The sequence below is a fragment of the Abrus precatorius genome, unplaced genomic scaffold, assembly GCF_003935025.1.
Source record: "Abrus precatorius isolate BTA unplaced genomic scaffold, Abrus_2018 Scaffold10, whole genome shotgun sequence".
Classification (NCBI taxonomy): Eukaryota; Viridiplantae; Streptophyta; class Magnoliopsida; order Fabales; family Fabaceae; genus Abrus; species Abrus precatorius.
Window position 1 is genome coordinate 2,743,032 of NW_020874292.1, and position 24,556 is coordinate 2,767,587.

The window sequence follows — 24,556 nt, forward strand, 5'->3', positions numbered from 1 at the left end:
ATAGATAAAAGAAGACAGCATTTTCCTAGCAAGGGAAATTGTGAGCTTACTTCTTATTTTGTTGAATTTTAAAGTTTTAAAAATTCTAAATTAATTTAAATATGAGTATATGTGCTTTTTTGTGTTATAAATATTGTGTATTGTTGTAATGCTCTATTTATTTAGCATTCTTGCTTGTAAATATCCTACAAACTAGCATTCAAGAAAGAGATAAGATCACAGAATTGTGATGAAAAATGTTCATCTTTTATAAAGATTACATTCAGAGCACAAACTAGCATTCAAGAAAAAGATTAAAAAAAGTAAAATAGACAAAATAGGTCAATTTTAGAGCACAAACCAATACCAAAAAAACACTTTTCATCATATTCAATCAACTAAATTTTTTTTAATCTATGTACAAAAATTTTAAAGGTCATTTGGTAAACATGATAAGATAGAAAATGATATATGAGAGTCGGATAAATATATAAGATACAATATTTTTATTTCTTTGTCTAGAAAGGTAGAAAGAAATTTATTTGTATTTATTTTTTATGTAAAAATTTAAAATAACATTAATTATTATTATTATTTTATATGCATAAAGTATTTATATTATTTAACTAATATAAAAATTAAAAGGAGACCCACTAATTAAAAATAAGTTAAACAATCAATAATAAACTTTAACAAAATAATTGAATTACTTAGTTTATATATATTTTTCTTGTTCTGAATGAATAATAAAATCAAGGTAATGCTTTTGACATAATTATATTTTAAACATTATCCACATCATGCTCATGATAGGCTATGCTATCTAAGTATTTTTAAAATTATTATTATTATTATTCTTAAGTGATTTTAGGTACTTGAGCAGTGACAAGTATGAATAAAAACAGATTTTCTTGATATCTTTTTCCGTTTCTCAATCATTGCCTGAGTAATTGAATAATGTGACTGAAAAGGTGAAAATCTTGGGTGGCGCAGTGGGCACACAAAATTATAGTCTTGGGTGTGTTGGTCTTAGCTGAAATGATAAGTGAGTGTGGTTAAAGAAACAGTGTGGAATTAAATGGAAAGGTAGTTTGTGTTAAGTTTGAAGTAAGTTTGAAGTGCAGCTGAAACCTGCAACACATTAATTCATTCTTTCTATGATGGTGTGTGAGGTGCATGCAGATGCCATACAAACACCAGAGGAAGCAAAGAGCGCATCTTCAGCATAACATTCAATTCCATGGTTTTATTTTCCTGTTCACTGCACACTGTGTGGAGCCACGCCTATTGCCTATTGCCTCTTGCCTATGCCCTCAGCATAACATTCAATTCCAAATTAAAAGCAGGTTTATTATAATAAATGTAATTTTTTTAAAAATATTTTTTAAGAGCATGTTTGTTTTATCTTTTGAAAACTGTTTTCAGTTTTTAAAAATAAATTGTAATACAAATTTGAAGAGTAAAGAATTGTGTTACCTTTTTTATTGTAGGTATTATTTGTGATCATAATTCTCTACAAGGAGCATGTACAAAATATTAAATATACAGACATATTAATTATTGAACTATAAATTGAGAATTGACCTAATATAAGAATGAATCACAAGGTAATCTTGTAAACTAGGGATAGGAGGATTAGTTTAGATCAGTTTTTTTTTTTTTTAATATATCAAAGATGTAGCTTACTAGTATATTCTAATATAAATTGATGTATATTATCACCACCTATTTGTTTTTTTAGAAATATTATGTTACCAAGTGATAATTGTAATTTTTAAAAATAGATAAGGTGTAATTTATTAAAGTTTAAATTTTTAAATATAATTGAAATGTGTACTAAAATTTGTCATGTATTTTTATATTAAGTAAATTTTTAAATGTATATTTAATACTACACAATAAAAAAAATTAACAAATAACAAGGTCTTTCGTAAAAATTCATAACCTCTAATGTTATTTATGTGATTTTTATATATATATATATATATATATATATAGACTATTATTGTGTATTCTTAGACACACAATAGAAAATATTTTATTAAAATACGATAATTAATTTGTGTACAATAAAATAATAAGATACTAATAGTTCATTTGATGGATATGATCAAATAAAAAAAATATAATATAAGAGTTAAATAAGCACATAATAAAATAAGAATTTGATATATGCTTATCTTAAATTTAACTCATATTAAAATAATAAATTAGAAAATGATAATATTATTTTATTATTTTTTATTTTTAACCTGAATCTCTAGGAGAAAAAATTTATATTGAAGAGATTCATAAGATAAATTTATTATATTTTATAGGCTAGATAAATATTAAAAAGAAAATAAGATAAAAAAAATTATCCTATTCATTTCCTTATATATAAAAAAAAATAAGTTGTTTGGACATAAGAAAATACAGGAGGAAATTAATTTATCACGTGGAGATCTCCGAAGGAACTCCATATTGAGACAAATTTAGGGGAGGAGAACATATATTTTTTTTATTTTAAATATGAAATATTTTTTATATAATATGAAAAGTATAAAAAAAAGTACTTCTATTAATAAATATATTATAACAAAAAGTTAAAATTTTAATGTTATTATAGGTAATTTTTATATAATTTAATTATTTTATTTTTTATTAATTTAAATAGAAAATAATTTTGTCATTATTTATTTAAATTATATATATTTATTTTATTTAACGTCGATTCCTGGTCCAAAGCCCACAGCGCCGCGCCATATTCTTTGCTAGACCTAATATAGAAGAATAGGTCAACGTGACAATTCCTACAGCGTCAACTCTGCGTTCAATTTTGCAACATATTCTTTCCTTTTCTTTTCAATATTAAAACATGTTATTAATATTTTTATTTTTACTTTCTTACACAATTATTTTAATAACAATTTTATTGTGAGTTTTTATTTTATTATGGTAACACGTAGTCTACAATTTAGGGTTGAAACAAAAGGAAAAGGAGGTTGAATTTTTTAAATATTTTTATAAATTGTGAAATGGTTTAATTTTCAAAAACAATATAATTAATTTAAATAAAAAATAGTTGGATAAAAAAGGAGTATAAATTGAGAGAAACAAGAATATTCAACAATTTATACTAATAAGGTTATATTTAGTTCTTAACAAGTCAAATTTTTCACTGATCAACCGAAATTACATACAATGTTTAGTATAACTAAGCATTATTGTAAAAGTACATTGAATACAATATACAGTGTAGGATTTATCTAATAATTCAATCATCAAAACCTATTAAACATTTAGTCTTTAAAAAATTTTATTTTACTTTGACATAATCTCTTAGATGTACTGGAAACTTGGGTAAACAAGGATAAAGATAACAATTGACTTTTTATATCATTCTTTTTTAAAATTGAAGAAAACATGTTATTTTTATAAGTTGAGGAAAAATCTTGTTGGTTAATATATTTTATAATAAAAAAGGATTGTAATAAAATTAATAAGATTGAGAGAAAAGTGATAAAAAGTGTAAAATTTTAGATGAAGAGATGATATAAATTAAAATAAAATTATTCGTTTGAAGTTTTGTATTGAAAATTTTGAAGAAGAAAGTTAAAAAAGATATATAATTATGAAGATTTAATATAAGTTAGTTTTACTAAAATAATATGTAGTCCTTCAGGTGCACGGAGATATAGTTGTTTGTCTAATAAGAATTTACAATTGTATCCTTTTAAAAAATTATAAGAGGGAGATTTTTCATTTTTATTTGTGCAAGAATTGTATGTAAGAGGGTTTGAAATCTCATTTTTAAAAAATTTATAATATAATAAAATTATGCTAAAATTTCATAAACGTAAAAAAATAAATAAATCAAAATACATAAAATATGTGTAATATTCTTCTTCTTTTATTAATTTATTTATTATATAAGTACTTATAAGGATAAAAATAACCTTTACTTTCTCTAGCTATACTTATATTCAAACTCACTTAAAAGTATTAAAGATTTCTTATCAAGTTAATTACTTAATAATCAATTTTATGGGTTTATCATACTATACATATAACTCATGTAGTTTACAAATTATAAAAATTTGAAGTCATATAAGTGATAAAATGGATTAGATAATCTAATTTAAGTATTTAGTTCAATTGGAATTTTGAATTTTGTATGGTTGAAATTTTTGTCACTTCTATATATGACAACGAGATCAGATGATCTATTCAATTATTTTTCTTTTAATAAAAAATATTGAAATGCCTCAATATAATTATTTTTAAATCTTTAATCTTATTATACACTCGTACTTTATATAATTAATATATATATAATCATTTTTACTTATTTTAATTATTTAAATAAATAAATTTGTCAAACTTGTCATAAAAAAGTGTTTAGTTGGCTTTTCTTATTAATTTTAAAAAATAAATTAATTCACACTATTCCATTTTTTATCAAAGAGGTGAGTAAACAAGGAAACTAACGTATTTAATTAAAGTGAAACGGTTCATTTAATTTTTATCTTAAAAAACATAAGGAAAAAGATGTAAAAATGTCTTATAGATATGCACATATATTGATTTTGTTATCAAAATAATATATAGTTCTTTAGATTTAGTAAAATTTTAGGTATTTATATGTTAAGAGATTATTTACAAATCCTTTGTGTAAAAATTATATACGAAAGTGTTTGTAATTTTAACTAGTAAATAAATTAAAAATAATAAAATTATTCTAAATTTGTCAACATAAACAATATATGTCCAATTATATTAAATTTTTGTGCATTATTTATTTATTTTATTTATTCTTCTTAGATTAGTATTTGTAGGGTGTTTGAGGGTCTATATTATTTAAATTATTAAATTTATTTATATATTTTTGTCTTATCTTGTAGTACAAATTAGATGCATTTATCATTTAGGTTCATTGATGGACTTTTTTATTTATGAAAAGAGAAACTAGATGCACAGCACAAGCATGATAGACTTAGATGATATGGAAAAAGTGAAATGATTAGAGTGGCAAAATGAAGAACCTTTAACAAAAACTTAAGTACTGTTTGGAGCATTAAACTATAATTTAAAATAACAGTTGATTAATGAATAAAAATGGAACATCAAAGTTAACATACTTTGTTGTCCTTGTTTATCACTTTCATAGTCTTGCATGCTCTTTAGCAGAAAGACTATTATCCCACTTCATTTGAACATTTTTTTGTGGAGTTAGAAATTTAAACTAAAAAAAATAATTTAAAGTCATAGTACAAAAAGTACGAAATGCATTTCTAATGGTCTTATGTGACAGTAAAGTTCATGTCCACTTTCTTTTTATATGAACATTTGTTTGGTTTTAACATATAAGGGAATCTATTATTGTGCACTATTTTTGTGTATTTACAGAATCTAAGTTATCACTAACACCTATATGGATAAAGTAGTGTAATTCATAGACCTTTATATTCTTTTCTTAGTAAATTGAAATATTTTAACTCAATATTTTTTTATTTCAATTTTTAATGCAAAATAATAGACACAATGAGTGATTTTATGACTTCTAAGATAGTAGAACATTTGACTCTTCTAGCATCAGTGTCTAACAGTACTAACACAAACAGTACACACTTAGCAAAAGAAGCATATTAGTTTTGTGGCTAAGAGTTATTTTATTTTTGTTTTGTTTTTAATGTTTGTTTTTGGTCCATTAGTTAAGTACTATTATTGTGCGAGTAAAGTCCTATTTTTATGTTATTATTAGTTAGGGTAACAATCATATGACAAGTATTATTAACAGTGGATGAGTAGGCATAATTTTAGGAAACAGTTAGCTTTAAGTCATAGTGTATAATGAGGAAACTATTGTACACATTATTAGTCAATTTTTAATAAAAGTGCAAGCATTTTGCTTAATAAGACTGCACAATTTGCTATCATTTTTTTTTTTTATGGTAGCTAGAGCCAGGTTTGCAAGTTTTGTGGTATTCCAATCATCTGGTGCAAAGAACTGAAGGAAAACTGAGGTGTACTCATGGATGTGCAAACTAATAGTAATGGAAGCAATACCCAATATGGGGTAGAAAAGTTATAACTAACTACAAATATTGGCATTTGTGTATGGAGGCGTTCCAACAAGGATAAGATTTATCAAAGTTAGAAGTTGGAAGTGACAACACTATTCTTACAAATACTCCAGACAACATAGAAGCCAATCAAAAGTGGAAAGCTAAGTGTGGCAAGGTTTTATTTGTTCTTAGAACATCCATTAGTAAGGAGCTAATAGATCACATACGAGATGTTGAGTTGCCAAAGGAGGTGTGGGAGACATTTGAGCAATTATTTTCTAAAAAGAATGTTACTCATCTTTAGTTGCTGGAAAATGAACTTGGTATTAATATGCAAGGTACTCTTTTTATCTATTAATATTTTTTGAAGATTAAGAACTTGTGTGCTGAAATCTCAAAGTTAAAAATGAATGAAAAGATCAATGTTGTAAGAGTGAAACGTTTTGCTATTCGTGGTTTGAGGAAGGAGTTTCTGCCATTTGTCACTTCCAGACAAGGTTGGGTGACTCAACCTTCTTTGGAGGAGCTAGAGAATCTTCTATCAAACCAATAAGTGTTACCCAAACAAATGTTAGGGTCTGATAGTTTTAAGTCAGAATTTGTGTTGTTCTCAAAAGGAAAAGCGACAATGGGAGATGATGATGCTGATAAGAAGAAAACCTCTGAATATTCTCCTAATTCTAGCAAATCAGTAAAGTGTTACAAGTGTGGGAAGTTAGGGTATATTAGAAGAAATTGTAGGACTAAACTCACTAAAGTTAATACATATGAGGAAGCGGAAGAGCTAAACTAGGAGCAATGCTTCGCCATTGAAGACAGAGGTCTTGTGTCAACCAATTTCATTGATTAGTAATCAAAGTGGATTGTTGATTCAAGTTATTCTTACTATGTTTCTAGAAATGAAAAAGTGTTTCACTTCCACACAGTGGTGATCATATAATGATTACTGCAGTTAATTCATTTCATCCAGTAAAAAAGGAATGGGAGGTAAGTTTTAACGCTGGTAGTAGTAAAGTTATGTTAAAAAATGTCTATCATGTTCCTGGTTTAAAGAAAAATCTTATTTCTGTTTATCAAATTATAAAATATGGAAAGTTTATGTTATTTAGCCTCGATGACGTTAAGATGTTGGATCATGTGAAACTTATCGATGTTGAAGTGGTTTTAGAAGAAAAAGAAAAGATTTTTGTTTTGTGTTGACAACTGGTGAAACATATGTGAAGAAAATTAGCTAAAATAATAAACCTTTTATTTGACATATGTCATGGCCATCTTTTTATAAGGAACCGAGAACATTGTTTCTACATTACATACTTATTTAAGATAAATAAATAATAGAGAATATAAGTATAAAATTCACTTCTCATTCTAAATAAAATAAAGTTTCTTATAACAAATATCCAATAAAATAACATAATATTACATTTAGTTCATAATATTCAAAATACCCAAAATTATACTACGTAGCTCTCTCTACATAAGGTCTCAAAATATAAGGAAAAAGGACTTTGATGCAACATTACTTGACTTCAGGTTCTAACATTTCTTCACTAGCCCCTCAGCCTGTGAAGTAGATGCAACACCTGCTACATCTGCTCACGTACCACCGTACGATTATCGCAGTACACACGCACACAACGACATAGAAAGAAATACAAGGGTGAGCTTACAAAAATAAAATAAAATAATATATATATAGCAAAATATTTCTCACAGCAATAGTCTCATGCATTTCCAGCCCATTTAATGTATAGCATGAAAACGGTTTCCAACTGATTTCACAGCCTAAGTAATCCAGAAGGAACTGAGCCGGTCTGCGAGTGACCCATTCCAATATCTGGATCCAGACAGCACAACACAGCAGCTCAACATGAACTTACCATTACACGTCTACCCACCTAAACATGTAACTCGGCTCTATAATGATACAAAATATATATCTCAGCATGATGCACACCGCCAAAGTTATTTTAACAGCTCAACTAAGGCAAGTTTATAATAAATCAGCCAAAATCTCAGCATTTTAAATCAATTAACAGCAGTTACAGCTTAGAAAATAGCTTTTATTCAATAGATCTAACAAAATCATATCAAAACATCTTGAAATAGCATATTAAACCGTTCAAAACGTAGTTCATAGGTTAAAGTAAACTCCCCTTACTTCAGAACGATAATTCACACTAGATCTACCGAATATTACTTGTTTTATAGCAAGTTTCACCGAAGATTTGGCTTTAGAACGAAGTTTCTCCTAAGAACACCATGAACTTCTATGAGAAAGAGAAGAAGAAGAAAAATAAACGGTAAATCTAGTTTCAAACTTAAAGAAACTTACTTCAAATCCCTTAGAATAGACGTAGAATCTCAGATCTGGCGAGAAATCTAAGTTTAAGAGGGTTTAATATGAGAGAAAATGGTAGTATATGACCTTAGAATCTTTGAGAACCTTGGATATGAGTAAAGAAATGAAAATTTTGTGTGAAGCCCCCTTTTTATAGAAAATTTTTGAATTTTACTGTTCACGCCGGAAACACTGTTCAGGACACTATTCACACCGAAAATATTGTGCACGCGTACTGTACACGCACTGTACGCGTATGTGACGTTAGTCATGACGTCAGGATGATGTCACTGATGACGTCAGCGGTCATTGTATATACGCAGTTTTTACTGTTCATACACGGTTTGTACGTGGTTTGCACTGTTCATAGACAGTTTTTACTGTTCATTCGACACTGTTCATACGGTACTGTTCACTTTTTAAAAAAAAAAATTAATTCCAAACTCCATCTAAATTTATTCCAATACCAAATAATTCTTCAATTAACATTTAACAAATATAAAATTTTATAGATTACTTAATAATAAATCACAAGCCTGACAACATGCAAGATTGGGCCATGTGGGATATCAACTGTTGCAACAGATTTCTTCAAAACAATTGATGGATGACATACCAACAAATTTCATCAAAACAACAGATCTCATCAAATGATCTTGATATTTAGTTTCTCAGAAAAAAGGCTATTGTTCTAATCAGTTTAGTTTTGAACGGAGAATATATTCATGTGTTATTGTGTGGATATGTAATGAATGGAAATGAAGAAAGGGTAAATGAGAAAAATAAGGCTACAACTAGCCTAACTGATCCTTAAGATGCGACAATAAGGCACATCTCAAGGCCCAAAATAACTAACATCCAGTTGAAGGACTATGTGTGGAAGGGAAAATAGTAGTATATAGCTTACAATTATAGGGAGTCAATGAGGGGATGGAATTGTATTGGTTGAACTTCCTTTTTTCTTTGGGTTATTTTTTCTTAATTTTGTTCTACAAACTCTGTAAATTGCTATAATAGCAATATTTCTTCCATTTTAAGAAATACATTCTAAAATAATACATCACATAATTCATTTTTCCTGAATTCCTTATTATTCTATTTTCTGGTAATCCATAATTATTAATGCATATTTTGAAATTGACTGTAAAAGAGATTTTGAAGAAGATTGATGATTCTGTTTTAAAAATGTGTGTTGTGGTGAAATGCATAAGATCTTCTCCTTCTATATTGACAAAATTTAAGGCATGTATTGAATGAGAAATTTACAAAAGTTTTATTTGCCTAGATGTTGAAACTACGTAAATTTCAATCTTTTTTTATGTTAAAAGATACTTTAAAACATCATAAGACATTTGAAGAGCTTGAAATGCAAGATAGGAAGCATATTGAAGAGTTAAACAAGGGGAAAATGTTCCTACAAGTGAAGATTAATACTATGTACACTCAATCTTACTATTTTTGAAGATTTTTTTATGAAGTTACTTTGTGCATTTTTTGTTCATCTTATGTGACAAGTAACATGTATATGTCAAAGGTTCTTGGAATTGGAAAGAAGATCAACCAAATGTGTCTTAGTCCAAAGATGCGAGAATGAAAGAAGTGACTATAAGCATTAAGAAAAAAAAAATATGATAAGTATTGATGTTATTGAAACAGTGATGTTGAATGAGAAATTAAAAACTTGTTTGGAGTCTCTTTTTGAAGAATTCAAGGTAGGGTAATGAATTTTTTCAAGGTAATAGTGATAATTGTTATGGCTATAGTCAAAATTTTTATCAAATGAAAGTAAGAAATCCGAATTAAGTAAGTATTTAGAAGAAACATTAAAGAGTCCTAAAAATGATATCTTGAATTGGTGGAAATTAAACTCAAGCTAATTTCTATTTCTTACAAACATTGCAAGAGAGGTCTTAGCAATACCTGTCTCTAATGTAACTTCTGAATATCATTAGAGTTGACAAATGAAAATAAAACTCATTAGCTGACCTTTAAAATTCTACAATTGACCCCATTTTTTATTAGTCCATTTTATAATAGGGATGTTAAACCCTAACTCATATAACCCATAAATAAAAATGGGTTAAAATATTCAGTATTAGAGCGACCCATGGATAATTTTCTATGTATGCAACCTGAAAAATTTCTGTATGTTTGAACTCATGCTTTAATATTGAAATTTAAATGCAATTTTGCAGCCCTAAAAGAGAAAAAGATTTTCGTGAGCTAAACCGTAATTTCAACAATTTCTTCATATTTAATTACGTTTCTATTTTGAAATCAAACTCTTATTTACTAATTATTTATCAAGTATTATGGTTTTGAAATTTGGTTGCTCTAGCATATATTATTGGTCTTGATTTTGTTTAGGTTTCCTTATAATCAATTAGATTTAGATTTTTTTTTATCATGCATTTTTATTGATGCTGCGAGTGCATTATACATGCTTACATATGCATATAATGGTGAGATGTGCCCATGTTGGAAAAATTCTCCTTTATATTCCCTCTTCTTCACTTTTCTTCAGCGGTTTACCGTTTATGGATCTTTTCAAACAATTTTAATTATATGATTACCTATACCTCTGGGTTCATATTATAGCCATAAAATTATTATTATTATACTGGTGAGAATTAGTTTTGTTTACCTTGGCATTTGCCATGTACAGGTTATGGAAGGGAATGTATTTTTTCATTTGGTTTCTTCAATTCTTTGTCTAAATCACATATTATGTTGCAAGGATATTTGAATCTTGGGTCAATGGGGTGACAGTAGGAATGATGACTTTGACATAAGCTATTTTGTTAGGATTTATTAGCATGATGATATGTCGTTGTTAAAGATTTTTATGTGCCAACTTTCATATAAGAAGAAAAGAGTATACGACACCAAAGATTCTTTATAATTGGAAGATTTGCATAGGCTTTATTTAACTAGAATGTGCCCTTTAGATCAAGTTCATCCATTTTCTCGGACTAGAAGCTTGGTTGGTATGAAATGGTCTTTAGTTTTATATTTGACATTTATGTAAGCTGGTGTGGGGATGTTATTTAGTGAGGTTGTATAACAAGTGTTGTAGCAACAATTTACATAATAGTATTGTAGAAGTGAAATTCTTGAAATGTGAAGAAAAAATAGTAGAAGGAAAAAGTTTGGAATATGCCAAAATTTATTTATATAATTTTTGTTTATTTGAATTCAAGGAGGGAGTACAGTTGCCTACTATTTGTGAGAAGAGTTACAAAAGTGTGATCCATTCCAATTTGATTAAAGAAAACTCACTTTCTTTGCTCTATTTGTTTTTCTTAAAGGTATAAAGTTGCGATAAAAGGAGATCCTTTATGAGGTATGCATTTATATTCTAATATATTTACTTTAAGTCAATATCTTGTAATGATGGGATTTGTCTTTGAGACTTGCTCATTTGGTTGGGATATTTGCTTGCAATTTGCTGATAGGGTTTCAACATCATCATTTTGCTTAAAATGTATTTTTGCCATTTTGTTGTTATGACACTTTTTCTGAAAATGCCGAGTCAATAAAGAAAAAGACTTTAATTGTGTGGAAGTTTTTTTCAAAAATTGGTAAAGATATGAATGGTGTGGAAAGAGCTACATGTAATTTTTGTGAACGTGATTATGTAATTGGTAAAAATCACAAGTCAAAAACAAACTATGGGACTTCATATTTAAGCTGTCATATTTTTGTTTGTAGAGGAATTTCAAACTCAAATCTAAATATGGATGATATGTTATCTAACCTAAAGTCCAACATGACAGAGATTAATTAAAAGAGCCACCATGAGTTGCTTACCAAAGCTATAATTCAACATGACATCCTTTTAATTTTGTGGAATATGAGAGTATTAGGGAATGGATAAAGTGTTTAAATCCAAGTGTTGTGATGCATTCTTGAAACACTATTTTGTCATATATTAAAAAGGTATATACTATAGAAAAAAATAAACTCAAACAAATTTTGTTTGAAATTCTCAATAGAGTGTGTTTAACTTCTGATGTATGGACACATTCTACCACTAAGGTATATATTTGTTTGACAGCACACTTTGTGGATGATAAATGAAAAGTAGTCAGTGCAATTCTTAATTTTTTTTTAATGAAGCTTCCACGAAGTTATACTATTTGATTGTTTGAATTACTAGAGAATAGACAAAAAGTTATTTTCTATCACTTTAGACAATGATTCTGCTGATGATAGTATGCAAGATATTTTGAAAACTTATCTTCGTTTGCAATATAATTTATTGTGTGATGGTGAATATTTTCATTTTCGTTGTTCTGCTCACATACTTAACTTGATTGTCCAAGAGGGTATGAAAGTGACTAGTGAAATACTTTACAAAATTAGAGAGAGTGTTAAGTACATAAGAGGATAAGATGGAAGGATGATTAAATTTAAAGATTGTGTGCAAGAACCTGGTATTGATAAGAGTATTGGTTTACGATTGGATGTATCAATTAGGTAGAATTTAACATATTTAATATTTGAAAGTGCAATCAAATACGAAAAGTATTTGATATTCTTAAAGTGATAGATACAAATTATAAATGTTGTTCATTAGAAGAAGAATGTATAAAGGGAGAAAAGATGTATGAATTTCTAGAACCATTTTTTGAAATAACTAACATGATTTTAGGTTCTTCTTACCCAACCTTAAATTTATATTTTTTGCAAGTGTGGAAGATTGAGTGCATGTTAGATGAAAACTTGGTTAATGATGATGAGATAATAAAGGAAATATTTGTAAAGATGATTTTTTTTTCACAAATATGGAAATAGTGTAGTGTGGTATTGACTTTTTAAGCTATTCTTGACCAACATTTGAAATTAGATTTTATACTATTTTGCTACACCAAACTTGATTGTTCAACCTCTAAATAGAAGGTTAAGTGTGTGAAAGAAAAGTTTGAGAAATTGTATGAAGAGTATGTGAGTGATCATTTCAATACACCAAGTGCTTCTCAATCTCAACCATTAACTGAATATAGTGTGTTGGATAAGGCAAGTGAAGAAGGAAGTAAGCATAAGAGTTTAAAACTATTCAAGGTATTTTTTAATGTTCCTTTATTAAATTTATACTTCTATTATTATGTTGTTTAAGTGATTAATATATTATATATTGCTGGAGTTTAAAAAGTTTCAAAGTGAAACCAAATCTAACATTAGGAAGAGTGAATTAGATCTTTATTTGGAAGAAAAATCACTTGACTATGCTGATAATGAGAATTTAGATGTGTTGAGTTATTAGAAGTCTAATGAAAAAAGGTTTTCTACACTTGCAATTATAGCATGAGATGTTTTAAGCATTCCAATTACTACAATAGTCTCAAAATCTGCTTTTAGTATTAGTAGTTGTGTTCTTACTGAGTATAGAAGTTCTACCTTTCTTGATAATATTCAAATGAGCATGCACTAGAAATTAGTTGCATGGTTTTATTTTGAATCCTATTGGTAATAGTTTAGACAATATCTTTATAACTATATAGGCCTTTAGTTAATTTCATTTGATTTTTTATTTAATTATTTCTCAATTTTTTGTGAATTTTAGATGAAGATGATTGTAAACCTATTTATTGAGAAATAGAGGAATTGAATATGCATCAAAAAATGATATTGAGGGATAGTGATGAATTAAAGAATGAAAACTTTTGATGTTTTGTATTTTTTTGCCTGAAAGATAATCAAACTTAAAAGTGGTTTTTAAGGTTGTTTTTGTTGAAACATTAGTTCCTTGATGTTGATGTTAGCAATTTGTTTCATGGTCCTTAATAAATTTTACCATTTTATTATGCTTTTGTTTTTGAAATGGATAGAATAAGGTATGGTTTGGATTAACTTTTAAATGTTAGGCCTATAAATGATATTATTTTGTATTTTTTGGTATTACCATTAGCTTGAATTCATACTAGCTTTATGCAGTTGTCAAAATTTGTAGGAATGTGGAGTTATGCAAGCTCACTAAGCATGTTTTTTTTACTTATGCAATTTTTTTTGTTAGAATATTTCTTTATAAGAATTTATTTTCATGTAAGTTCTGTGAGAGGGCCCATACATTAATACATGGAGATCTACATAGTGGTTCAAATAGTTTGTTATTCTCCATATCAAATAGGTTTTTTGGTTAGGTACACCAAAAGTGAGAGCTCAATTCTATTGTCAGTTGACGAGTATATTTAGCTATAACCAGCAAACAATGCTATTTTGTTACATTTTTATTTTTAACTTCTATAACTTTTCAGAATATTAATTCAGATGAGGTAACATGTTTTCATTTCGCCTATTCTTGGAATTAGGAATCTAATATAATTACTATTTGATGTGGCAACATGTTTTCATTTTTTTTATAGGAATCCAAGAAGTGATAATGATTTGTGATATAAAAGGTGCCCAATATGATCTTTGTTTGAATATTTGGTAAAAGCTTGGCCTGAAATACCTCATATAACTTGTTCTTGAAAATAAAATGTTGTGTAGTATGTTTCATTTCATTGTATTTGTTAAAAGTGGTAAACTCAAGGTATACATAACATTGATATCTCTTCCTTCCTGTTCCTTACAGAAAATTGTATTATTTATTGTTGATTTTCCTTGCAGGTTCAAGATTTACTAGATGAAATGGGCCATCCTAATATAAATTTTAAATCATGAAGTTAATATTTAGGACTACTTGTGTATATATTAGTATATTAATAAGTACTTTGTTGTCTGTAGTATGTATTTGCCCTTACTTCTTTGTTTTTTCCCTTCTCTCAACAACTTGAATTTACTTTATCATTGCACCTTTAAAAATGTGTAATTTGATTCAGATTTTGTTAAACTTATTTCTTTGGATTATTAAGCACTTAAGCTTGATTTAAATAGATTTTTGTGTCAATAACAAAGCATGACTCTTGTTTTTTGCTTGAAATAAGCCTTTCCTACAACTGTACGGATGCAAAATGAACAGAATTTGGAGTAGAAATAGAAATGTTGTCATACCCTATGCTCTGATTTAGAATTTGTTTGCATGTATAAAGCTTTGAAATACGCTTATATATGATAGTCTTATGAGCATTTATCTGTTGTTTACAATAATTTTATGTTCATGTTGAGCTGCAAAGTTCAAAGACAACATAAAAAGATAAGTCACACCTATTTTTTATTGGAATATGTAGAAGAAATGAATCATGAATTAGTTTGATATAACTTTGTAAAATAGTTTGATTGACATAACTGATCCCATATAATCGTTCCTTATTTTTTTATTTGGCCTTCATTCTTGGTTAGTATTTACAAATCTAATATTATATGTCTTTGTGGGCTTATCCATGGGCCAACTTTAACCACTAGGCCCTGTGGGCTTTTGATCCTATGGGCTTTTTTAGATTGAGGGCTATTTGGCCATGCAGGCTTTTAAGCCCTAGCCCACATTGGGTAGGGCTAAATGGGTAAGGGCTGGCCAATTTGCTAGCTCTAAATATGAATTTAGTACTAGAAGAATGGTACTTAATTCTTATTTTACTTTTCTAACTCCTAAAATGGTGGAAACACTTATTTGCATGTAACACTAATTTAAGGGATATTTTTCACCATTACTTTTAAATAAAGAGCTTAAAGAGTTGAGAAATTTAAGTAAGGTAAAAAATTTCATCATGTTATTATTAACTATATTACAATTTGATAAATAATTACTAATAAGATAATTTTTATTTTGCAAAAATGGCTTCTCGGCAAGATATTGTTTTTATGACCTCTATGACACTTGACGATGATTAAAATTTTTTTTCTTTTAGTAGTTTTTATTGAATTTTATGATTATTTTGTATTGAGCATGCAAGACTCATTTTTATTTGAATTTTAGTAGTCTATTGTTATAATTTAATACAAATATTATACTTCTTGTCATATTTGCAAACATGCATTTCTTATTTACCTGCTTGTATGACCATTGTTTCAAAACACATTGCAATAAAAGGACCATCTAGTTTGTGTCATATTTGATGTCTTTGTATTATATTTTGAATTACCATTTCTAACTAGCAATATTATAGCAACATTTTTGTAATTTATCTACATCTTTGATATTTCACTTGTTTATAACAATAATATGTATTATGAACCCAATTTATGCATATTCTGTCAAATGGATAATGTCAATGATTTGACATATGTGTATATAGAGATTCTAATTTATTGTCATGTGTAGAAGTCATTGTTGTTTCTTTACTTTACAAATCAAATTGAAATTTATAATTGGTATTATAGTCTTAGGTTTTCCTTATGAATTGCCAAAAAGATGAGAGCAATTTAAATTCTCATAATTATATGCAAGCAAAGGTTCAATTTTAACTAGTTTCTTTCCATTTCAATTCACTTTCTTTGTTTTCAGTTCTTGCTGATTTTTCTATCTAATGTGGTACATGGTTATTACTATTTATTACTTTTATATAAAAGTAATGGAAAGTAAGGTAAAAAGCCCAAGACATTACAAAAGAAAGAGAAGAAGCAACCGTTGATTAATTGGATTAGCAAAGAAAATAATTTTAATCCTTTGGAGAGGGGATTAATATCCAAAGTTCCTTTGCAATGTTATGGTGAGCATCATGATTACGAAGATATGGTATCTCCTTTCTTTAAAATTAGATATTTAAGTATATGCTATTTTATAGATGTAGTTAAATTTAATCATTTGTGGAGCATAAAAGAAATGATACTTTTTTTATTATTATTGGTGTCACTAGTCATTTGCACCTGTTTTCTAAACTATTTTTATTAAACTATTTTATGCTAAATGAAAGATTTTATTTTGGTGTAAGATTTGAAATTTTGAATTATTGTGTATGTATAAAATAAAAATGTGAACATGAATCTATAAGAAATTTTCTCAAGTTGAAGGCTTGGTAAAACATTTACAGTGTGTTGGAATAGATGCTACAATTCTTTACTCAAAGAAGTATGAACCAAGGTTATATATATATATATATATAGAGAGAGAGAGAGAGAGAGAGAGAGAAGAGTATTGTTGACACATAATGCAAAATTGTTAAAACACAATTATCTAACAAAAAAATCAAATATATAAAGTGAAGAGTCTTTTGAAAGAAAAAGGAGAAAATAAAAAAAAGTTTCTTCCATCTTAGTTCAAATTTTGCATGGATAGAAAAATGGTCTAGATTTAAAATTTCTTATTGTATAAGAATAAACAACCGTGGCCTCCTTATTGTTTGAGACCTTAACCCAATTTGCATTGAGTGACCTTACCGTGGCCTTACCCAAGTCGACCTTAAGTAGTTTGGATTGAAAACTTCATTTCATTTTTAGAATAAAATAATTTACAAAATTAATATATAACTAACAAAATTTTTCTTGAAGTTAAATTTATATAAAAACCAATAATTGCATTCATAAACTTAGCTCGAACTTAAATATAATAATGAATTTGAGTTATTTATACAGTTAATACGTTTTATTTATGAAGTGTAACAATTAAACAATAGAAAAAGAAAATGCTTGAGTTGCATGACCAAGATAAGATATTCTATAAATGTGCGTAAATGAACTCTTTTAATTTTGTCGTTCGCAGTTATTATACGTACTTTTACTTCTTAAACTGTAACTTTGGTTTTAGGTAATCTAAGTTTTAATATAGTTATACAAAATTTATTTATATAACGGGTTCCGATGATGCAACATTGTTTGGTATAGCATTTTAGTTTCTTGCGAGCAGATAACTATTAATAGCATTTAACATTTTGTCTTGTCACTCACCTAAAAATACTTAATATTTAGTAGAGAATATTAAAGGAAAAAGACCCTGAAGATATTGGTTAATATTTTCTAATATTAAAGTTAAAAATATAATACAATAAATACGAATATAAATATGTCAAATGTGCATTATTATTGGATACGTATCCATGAAAGTATTATTTCATATTTTAACATGGAAAATAATAAAATAAGATAGAAATAATTATCATTTAAAAATATTAATAACACAAATTACTATCCCAAAATAGAAATAAATATTATAGTAAGTTGTGTATAGTAACGAACAAGGTTGAGTAACCATAGGACTTCAAGAGCGAGCTGGTCCTAACAATAAACCGTATACGCCTCGGAAAGTGAAGTAAGCAGCACAGTGGAACGTGGTGTGCCCACAAACTGCAGACCCCGACCGTAGTCTCAGCTTTATTTGGTCAACTAAAATAACAGAAACTTTTCTTTAAAATTATGTTATCCCTCTGTTTTTTTAATTTATAAAAATAAATAATTTTTAATTTTAATTTATCGTAAAATTATATAATTTTTTGTTAAAAAAGATTAAAATAAAGTAGAACCGAATATGCATGCAGAGTAAAGTTACTATAAAGCCCCACCTTTAAAACCTTTGATTCTGAAAACAGGCTCGCGGGTCGAGACTAGTCTCACCAACCTGTCACAGACACTCTGCCTCATGTTCCCTCTTCTGAAGCGCGAGCACACGTTGGCTCCTATCACAAGCCATGGCCCCTCGCATTTATTACATTTACTGTTTTGCCACTTGCTCTTCTATATCTCACTCACCCGCATTCAACACCGTCACTCAAGTTTTTCAACGACCCCTTTTCTACGCCACTCTGCCCATTTTCTTTTTTCCTTGAAGAATGTATGCTTCTATTTTCTATTAGCAGGTTCGCCTCCCTGTAACCGTTTTTTTTCTCCTTCAAACTTTGTCGTTTCGCTTTGTTTGTTTTCTCTCTGTAATATTTTATGTCATGGAAATTTGAACTCTAGATTCTCTCCTTCCCTTCCCTCCCCTACGTTTCTTTTCTTTTCTAGTTTTACTTTTTTTTTCTCTTATAAATTATAATAATGCTGAGGGAATGGGAATGCTACCACATTGGTCTGTGCTCTTCTCTTGTTGAAGGTACTGCATTTTTCTTCTCTTGTTTATGTGAGAAACGAATATCCTTTTTATAGTCATTAAATTAAATGATTCATGTTCATGTAATTTGTTTCCAGAGTGAGTAGAAATTTGCAGGTCAAATACATTATACACTTGTTGACTATATGCTACACATATTTTTTTTTTCCTGAAAAATTTCTATCATTGTGACCCCATTCATTGCCTTTGTTTTCTTTTCTTGAAATGGTGTATAGGAAGTGTAAAGAACAGCGATTTTTGTGGCTTGCTTTGTTGGTTTGTTTTATGCTCCCACCGCTTTATGTTGTGCAAACTGTGTTTGTCTCTCTCTGTGTGTTATGGCATTTCCTTTCTGTGTGTTGATGTTATCTTTGTCTTGTTGGTAGGTGGTTGTACTGTTGCTTGCGGATTCTGACTTTGTAAGTGAGGTAATGATGGATGGGCGGCGGCATTCAGTTGATATTCCAATTTCTAAAACACTTGTGGCATTGAGGAGAGTCAGGTCATTGAGGGATCCATCAACTAATTCTATGAGTAAACTTTCTCATTTGATTGATAATGTGCACTGGGAAAACGGTTCCGGTAATGGGATTTCCTTGCGGTTTTCAGATGCTACTCGTGCGTGTGATTCTGATGATAATGTTACTTTCAGATCAAGGAATTTAGGTTTTAAGGAACAAAGGGAGCAGGGTGATGCTGATTTTGTATTGAATTGTGGTCATTTGAACTCAAGGCTGAAGCCTAGTGGGGTACCATGTCAGGATGGCCAACATGATGATGAACTAGTTTACTGTAATCCTAATCAGCAAAGCATTTCTGGAAATAAGTCCCCTAGTGAAAGCTGTGGTAGCAACCATGGGGGTAAAGGGTTGGATTTGCCTTGTACCATGCCTCCCAGTAATCATTTCAGGGATGGGCATTCATGCTATGTTGCTACTGCTAGATCATCTCAATTAGGGAGAATAGATTACTCTAAGTCAGCCAAAAAATCTCTACGCAAGAATCAAGTAAAACCATCAGAGGTAGTGGGTGGAATTGCCAGCCATTTAGGCAGTCCATGCCTTTCTGTTCGCGATGCTTTCTCGCCCCATAGTGCCTTAGTAGGTATTAATCAAGATGTTTTTGAAAATATTGATAGTGGATGTGGAATAAGCTGTTGTTGGTCAAAATCACCAAGGTTTAGAGAGTCAAATCTTAATTGTGAGATTGAAGACCGTCCCTTGATATTGCACGGTGTTGATGAGACAGATATTCATGGACATAGAAGCATGAGACACAATGGTGGTGGAATTAGTCCAAATTTGGAAACTCCTAGAAGTTTATCTATGAAATTCAGACCTAAATCATTTAGTGATTTGGTGGGGCAAAATGTGGTTGTAAGGTCCCTTTTGGGTGCCATCTCCAGAGGAAGGATAACGTCATTTTATCTCTTCCATGGTCCACGTGGTACTGGCAAGACATCTGCCTCCAGGATATTTGCTGCTGCACTAAATTGCCTCTCTTTTGAGGAGCGAAGGCCATGTGGCCTATGTAGAGAATGCGTTTTATTCTTTTCTGGAAGAAGTAAAGATGTTAAAGAAGTGGATTCTGTGAGAATCAATCGTACAGACCAGGTTAAATCCCTTGTTAAGAATGCATGTATCCCTCCAGTTTCCTCACGTTTTAAGGTCTTTATTATTGATGAGTGCCAGTTATTGAATGGGGAGACATGGGCAAGCCTTTCAAATAGTCTACAGAACCTTTCTCAACATGTGGTTTTTGTGATGATTACTCCTGATTTGGACAAGCTTCCTAGAAGTGCAGTTTCTCGGGCTCAGAGGTATCACTTTCCAAAGATTAAAGACGCTGACATTGTGTGCAGATTAGAAAAAATTTGTGCCGAAGAAGGTCTTGATTTTGAACAGGCTGCTTTGGACTTCATTGCTGCAAAATCTTGTGGTTCTGTTAGGGATGCAGAAATGATGCTAGATCAGCTCAGTTTGCTTGGAAAAAAGATCGATATTTCCTTAGTGTACGAGCTTGTAAGTGTAATGCTTTTGTTCCATTATTGTATTTCCTCAAAACTTCATTTTTTTAACTTGGTTTTTAAGTCTTGCCCTTTGTTGTTCTGCAGACCGGGATTGTTTCTGATGATGAGTTGCTCGACTTGCTGGATCTAGCATTGTCATCTGACACTTCAAATACAGTTATAAGAGCTCGGCAGCTTATGAGATCAAGGATAGATCCTTTGCAGCTTATATCACAGCTGGCAAATCTTGTTATGGACATCCTTGCAGGGAAATGTGAAAATGGTGGTTCTGAAGTCAGAAATAGATTTTCTGGTAGATATACCTGTAAGCGCTTAGAGCATAATTCGTCACACTCTATTTAGCTTTAGGCAAATACATTCTGTTTAATATTTTTGCACTTCATACTTGTGTTTCACTGTCTAAACTCTGTTCTGCTCATATCCTATTTCTGTATGACTGTATCTGACTGATTATTTTCTCTATCACAGCGGAAGCAGACCTGCAGAAACTCAACAATGCATTGAGAATACTTTCTGAAACTGAGAAGCAGTTAAGAATCTCAAAGAATCAAACAACGTGGTTCACTGTAGCCCTCTTACAGCTAAGCTCTGTAGATTATCCATCTGTGGATGCCAACGATACCAAATTAAGTTTGAGAGTTCCATGCAATGGAGGTGAGCATGATTTTGTTTTCCTTGCTTATTACATTTGTTTTAATTTCTCTTCTGTCTTCTCTCTTGGTGGGTGGGGTTGGCGGAATGGAGTGGTTTTGTCATATAGAAATGTATATTATAAACTTTTCCTTATTCCTTGAATTGATACAGAATTTGATATCCGCAATATATCATCTACAGGGCAGAGCTTGGAGCATCTTGCTACTGGTCAGTGTGATAACAAGTCATACAGATTACGAGTGCAGGAGGATCGCCGGGGAACATTGAATTCCATTTGGTATAAAGCTACAGAATTGTGTCAATCTAGTCGGCTCAAGACTTTTCTCAGGAAGAAGGGGAAGTTGTCTTCACTTCATGTTGATCGCAATACAGCTTGTAATTACTTTGTTTTTCGTCCTGCTACTCATTTTCCATTCATTTAAGAATTTCATGCATCATAGTATATCTGCTATTATGTTTGGTGTTTTTGTTACACTCAGAAATTTGCCTGGTATTTGGTAATTATCAAAATTGATAATTATCTAAATTATCTAGAGGATATGTAATTTGCCGAATGGAATTTTCTCATCTTAATTTTCTACCCCAAGAAAAGTTTTAATAGCAATAATATTTATATTTATGATTGAGCAAGTATGTGATATCAAATTCTGCTGCTTTTCCATAATCTTGGTCGGCTATTTATATCTTTGACCTAGTGTATTATGTGAATATTCTGCACTCTTTATTTAGTTCTTAATCCTGCGTTTGGGAAAGAAACGTTTATTGTCATATTTCATAAATATCGGTAGATACTGAATAATACTCTAATTTTCAGGCCTTGCTATTGCCGAGTTGGAGTTCCACCATCGCCACCATGTATCTAAAGCTGAGAAGTCATGGAAATTGATCGCAAGATCCTTGCAGTTCATATTGGGCTGTAACATTGAGTTGAGGATCACTTACATACCATGTGCTTCTGATTCTAAGTATGCCAAACTGAAGAGGGCATCTTTCAGCATCTTCAGTTGTTCACGCAAAATTCGACGACGGAAATCATCATCTTTTAATGAACAAGGAAGTGAATCAGATTATGCTGATTGCACCTCTCAAAATCCCATGATGAAGGATAAAACAACTTCCTCTGATTGTGGAGTGGATGTTGTAACGACTTTGCGAAGTTGTGAAGGGAATTTGCTTAGCTCAGGAGAAAGGTTTTTAAATAGGTCATTTCAAGAGCCTCTGGAGACATCATGTGCTATAGTCGATTCCTCTAAGGAAGAGGAATGCAATTGTGCTCATCTAGATTCATCAATCCCCAGTTCAGATAATCACTCTTACTGTTTTCCTCAAACTATTTGGCTTCAAAAGAAGTTTCGTTCATCAAATTCATTCAAGATGACTTTTCAGGGTATTCAACAACAGAAAGATTTTGTTTTATCTACCCCTAAGTGTACATGATCTGGGACATCTAACAAACCTTGCATTTTTACCAGTAGCTCTAAGAACTGCACCAAAGCCTCTGAGAAAAAGTAGGTTGACATGTTATGCATTTTGGTGTTACTGTTTGCATTATTAAAATTGTTGAGACTGCAGTTATACAGTAATAACCTAAGCATAGTTGGATAGAATGAACTAAATTTTACATTGATATGTGGAGATTTATTATTCCAAATGTTGAAAATTCGTCAAGCTATTGATGTGCATTTTATTTTGACATGTTCACTATAAATAATTGTCAAGGACTTGTCGATAAATGCTCGGCTTTGCATGTGAATGCCAACAATATCATATGTATACGGATGACCTGCTCGTATTTTATGGGAAACAAGAATTCTCTAACAGGGATGATACCCTCCATAATTTGTGGTCAATCTTCATCGCATGATAATCAATAATCGGCACCCTTGTGATCATATACCCATTTTCTGACTGAAAGTTATGTATCTATCAAATTTTGAAGTCTTCCTTTGTCTTCGGATGCAATAAAAACTGAGGAAAAGAAAAATAAGTAACAAAAAAAAATGGTAAATAAAAAATAGATGAGAAAGAAATGAGATGGAAAGTATTGTTTGAATGGATAGATATAAGAGAAACAATAAATTTTTTTTACTCGTTTCGATGAATGAAAAAGAGAGTAAAAAACAGTTTATTATAAAAAAAATTAATTTTAACAAAAATTTAAATTTTAAGATTATATTTTTCCATATGTAATTTTTAAAAATTTTATGTTATTTTAAAAATTATTTTTAATAAAATATTAACAAAATTAAATAATCAATGTTACCCTTCTACTCAAATCTCATCATTTTATGAGAAAAAAAATATTAAATTATGTATACCACATAATGAACTATTCTTTATTCATGTAAGACAAAAGATCTACTATACAAATGCAATACTGTGTTTTAGCAAAATTTGGAGGCTTTTGGATTTTGAAAGAATAGGTTCATCATCAAAGAGTAAAGAATGACGCTATGCTAGGGTTTGCAATGAGGGTCATTTTACACTCTTAAGTAGCACTGTGCCAATACAAGAACATTGATACGAAGATCTTTTGCTAGGAAATTGGTACATTGAGAGCTAACAGAAGAAGGAGAGAAAGAAAGAGTTAAATGATGTTCCAT

General features: G+C 29.5%; 1 protein-coding gene across 1 annotated transcript; it reads left to right on the forward strand.

Annotated features, from left to right (window-relative positions):
- The first annotated feature begins 19,701 nt into the window (after positions 1-19,701).
- LOC113867603 (protein STICHEL-like 2) lies at positions 19,702-23,390 on the forward strand. Its single transcript, XM_027503006.1, has 5 exons — positions 19,702-21,291; positions 21,384-21,603; positions 21,768-21,953; positions 22,104-22,328; positions 22,768-23,390. Exons 1-5 carry the CDS (start codon positions 19,702-19,704, stop codon positions 23,388-23,390), a joined length of 2,844 nt encoding a protein of 947 aa, XP_027358807.1.
- The last annotated feature ends 1,166 nt before the right edge of the window (positions 23,391-24,556 follow it).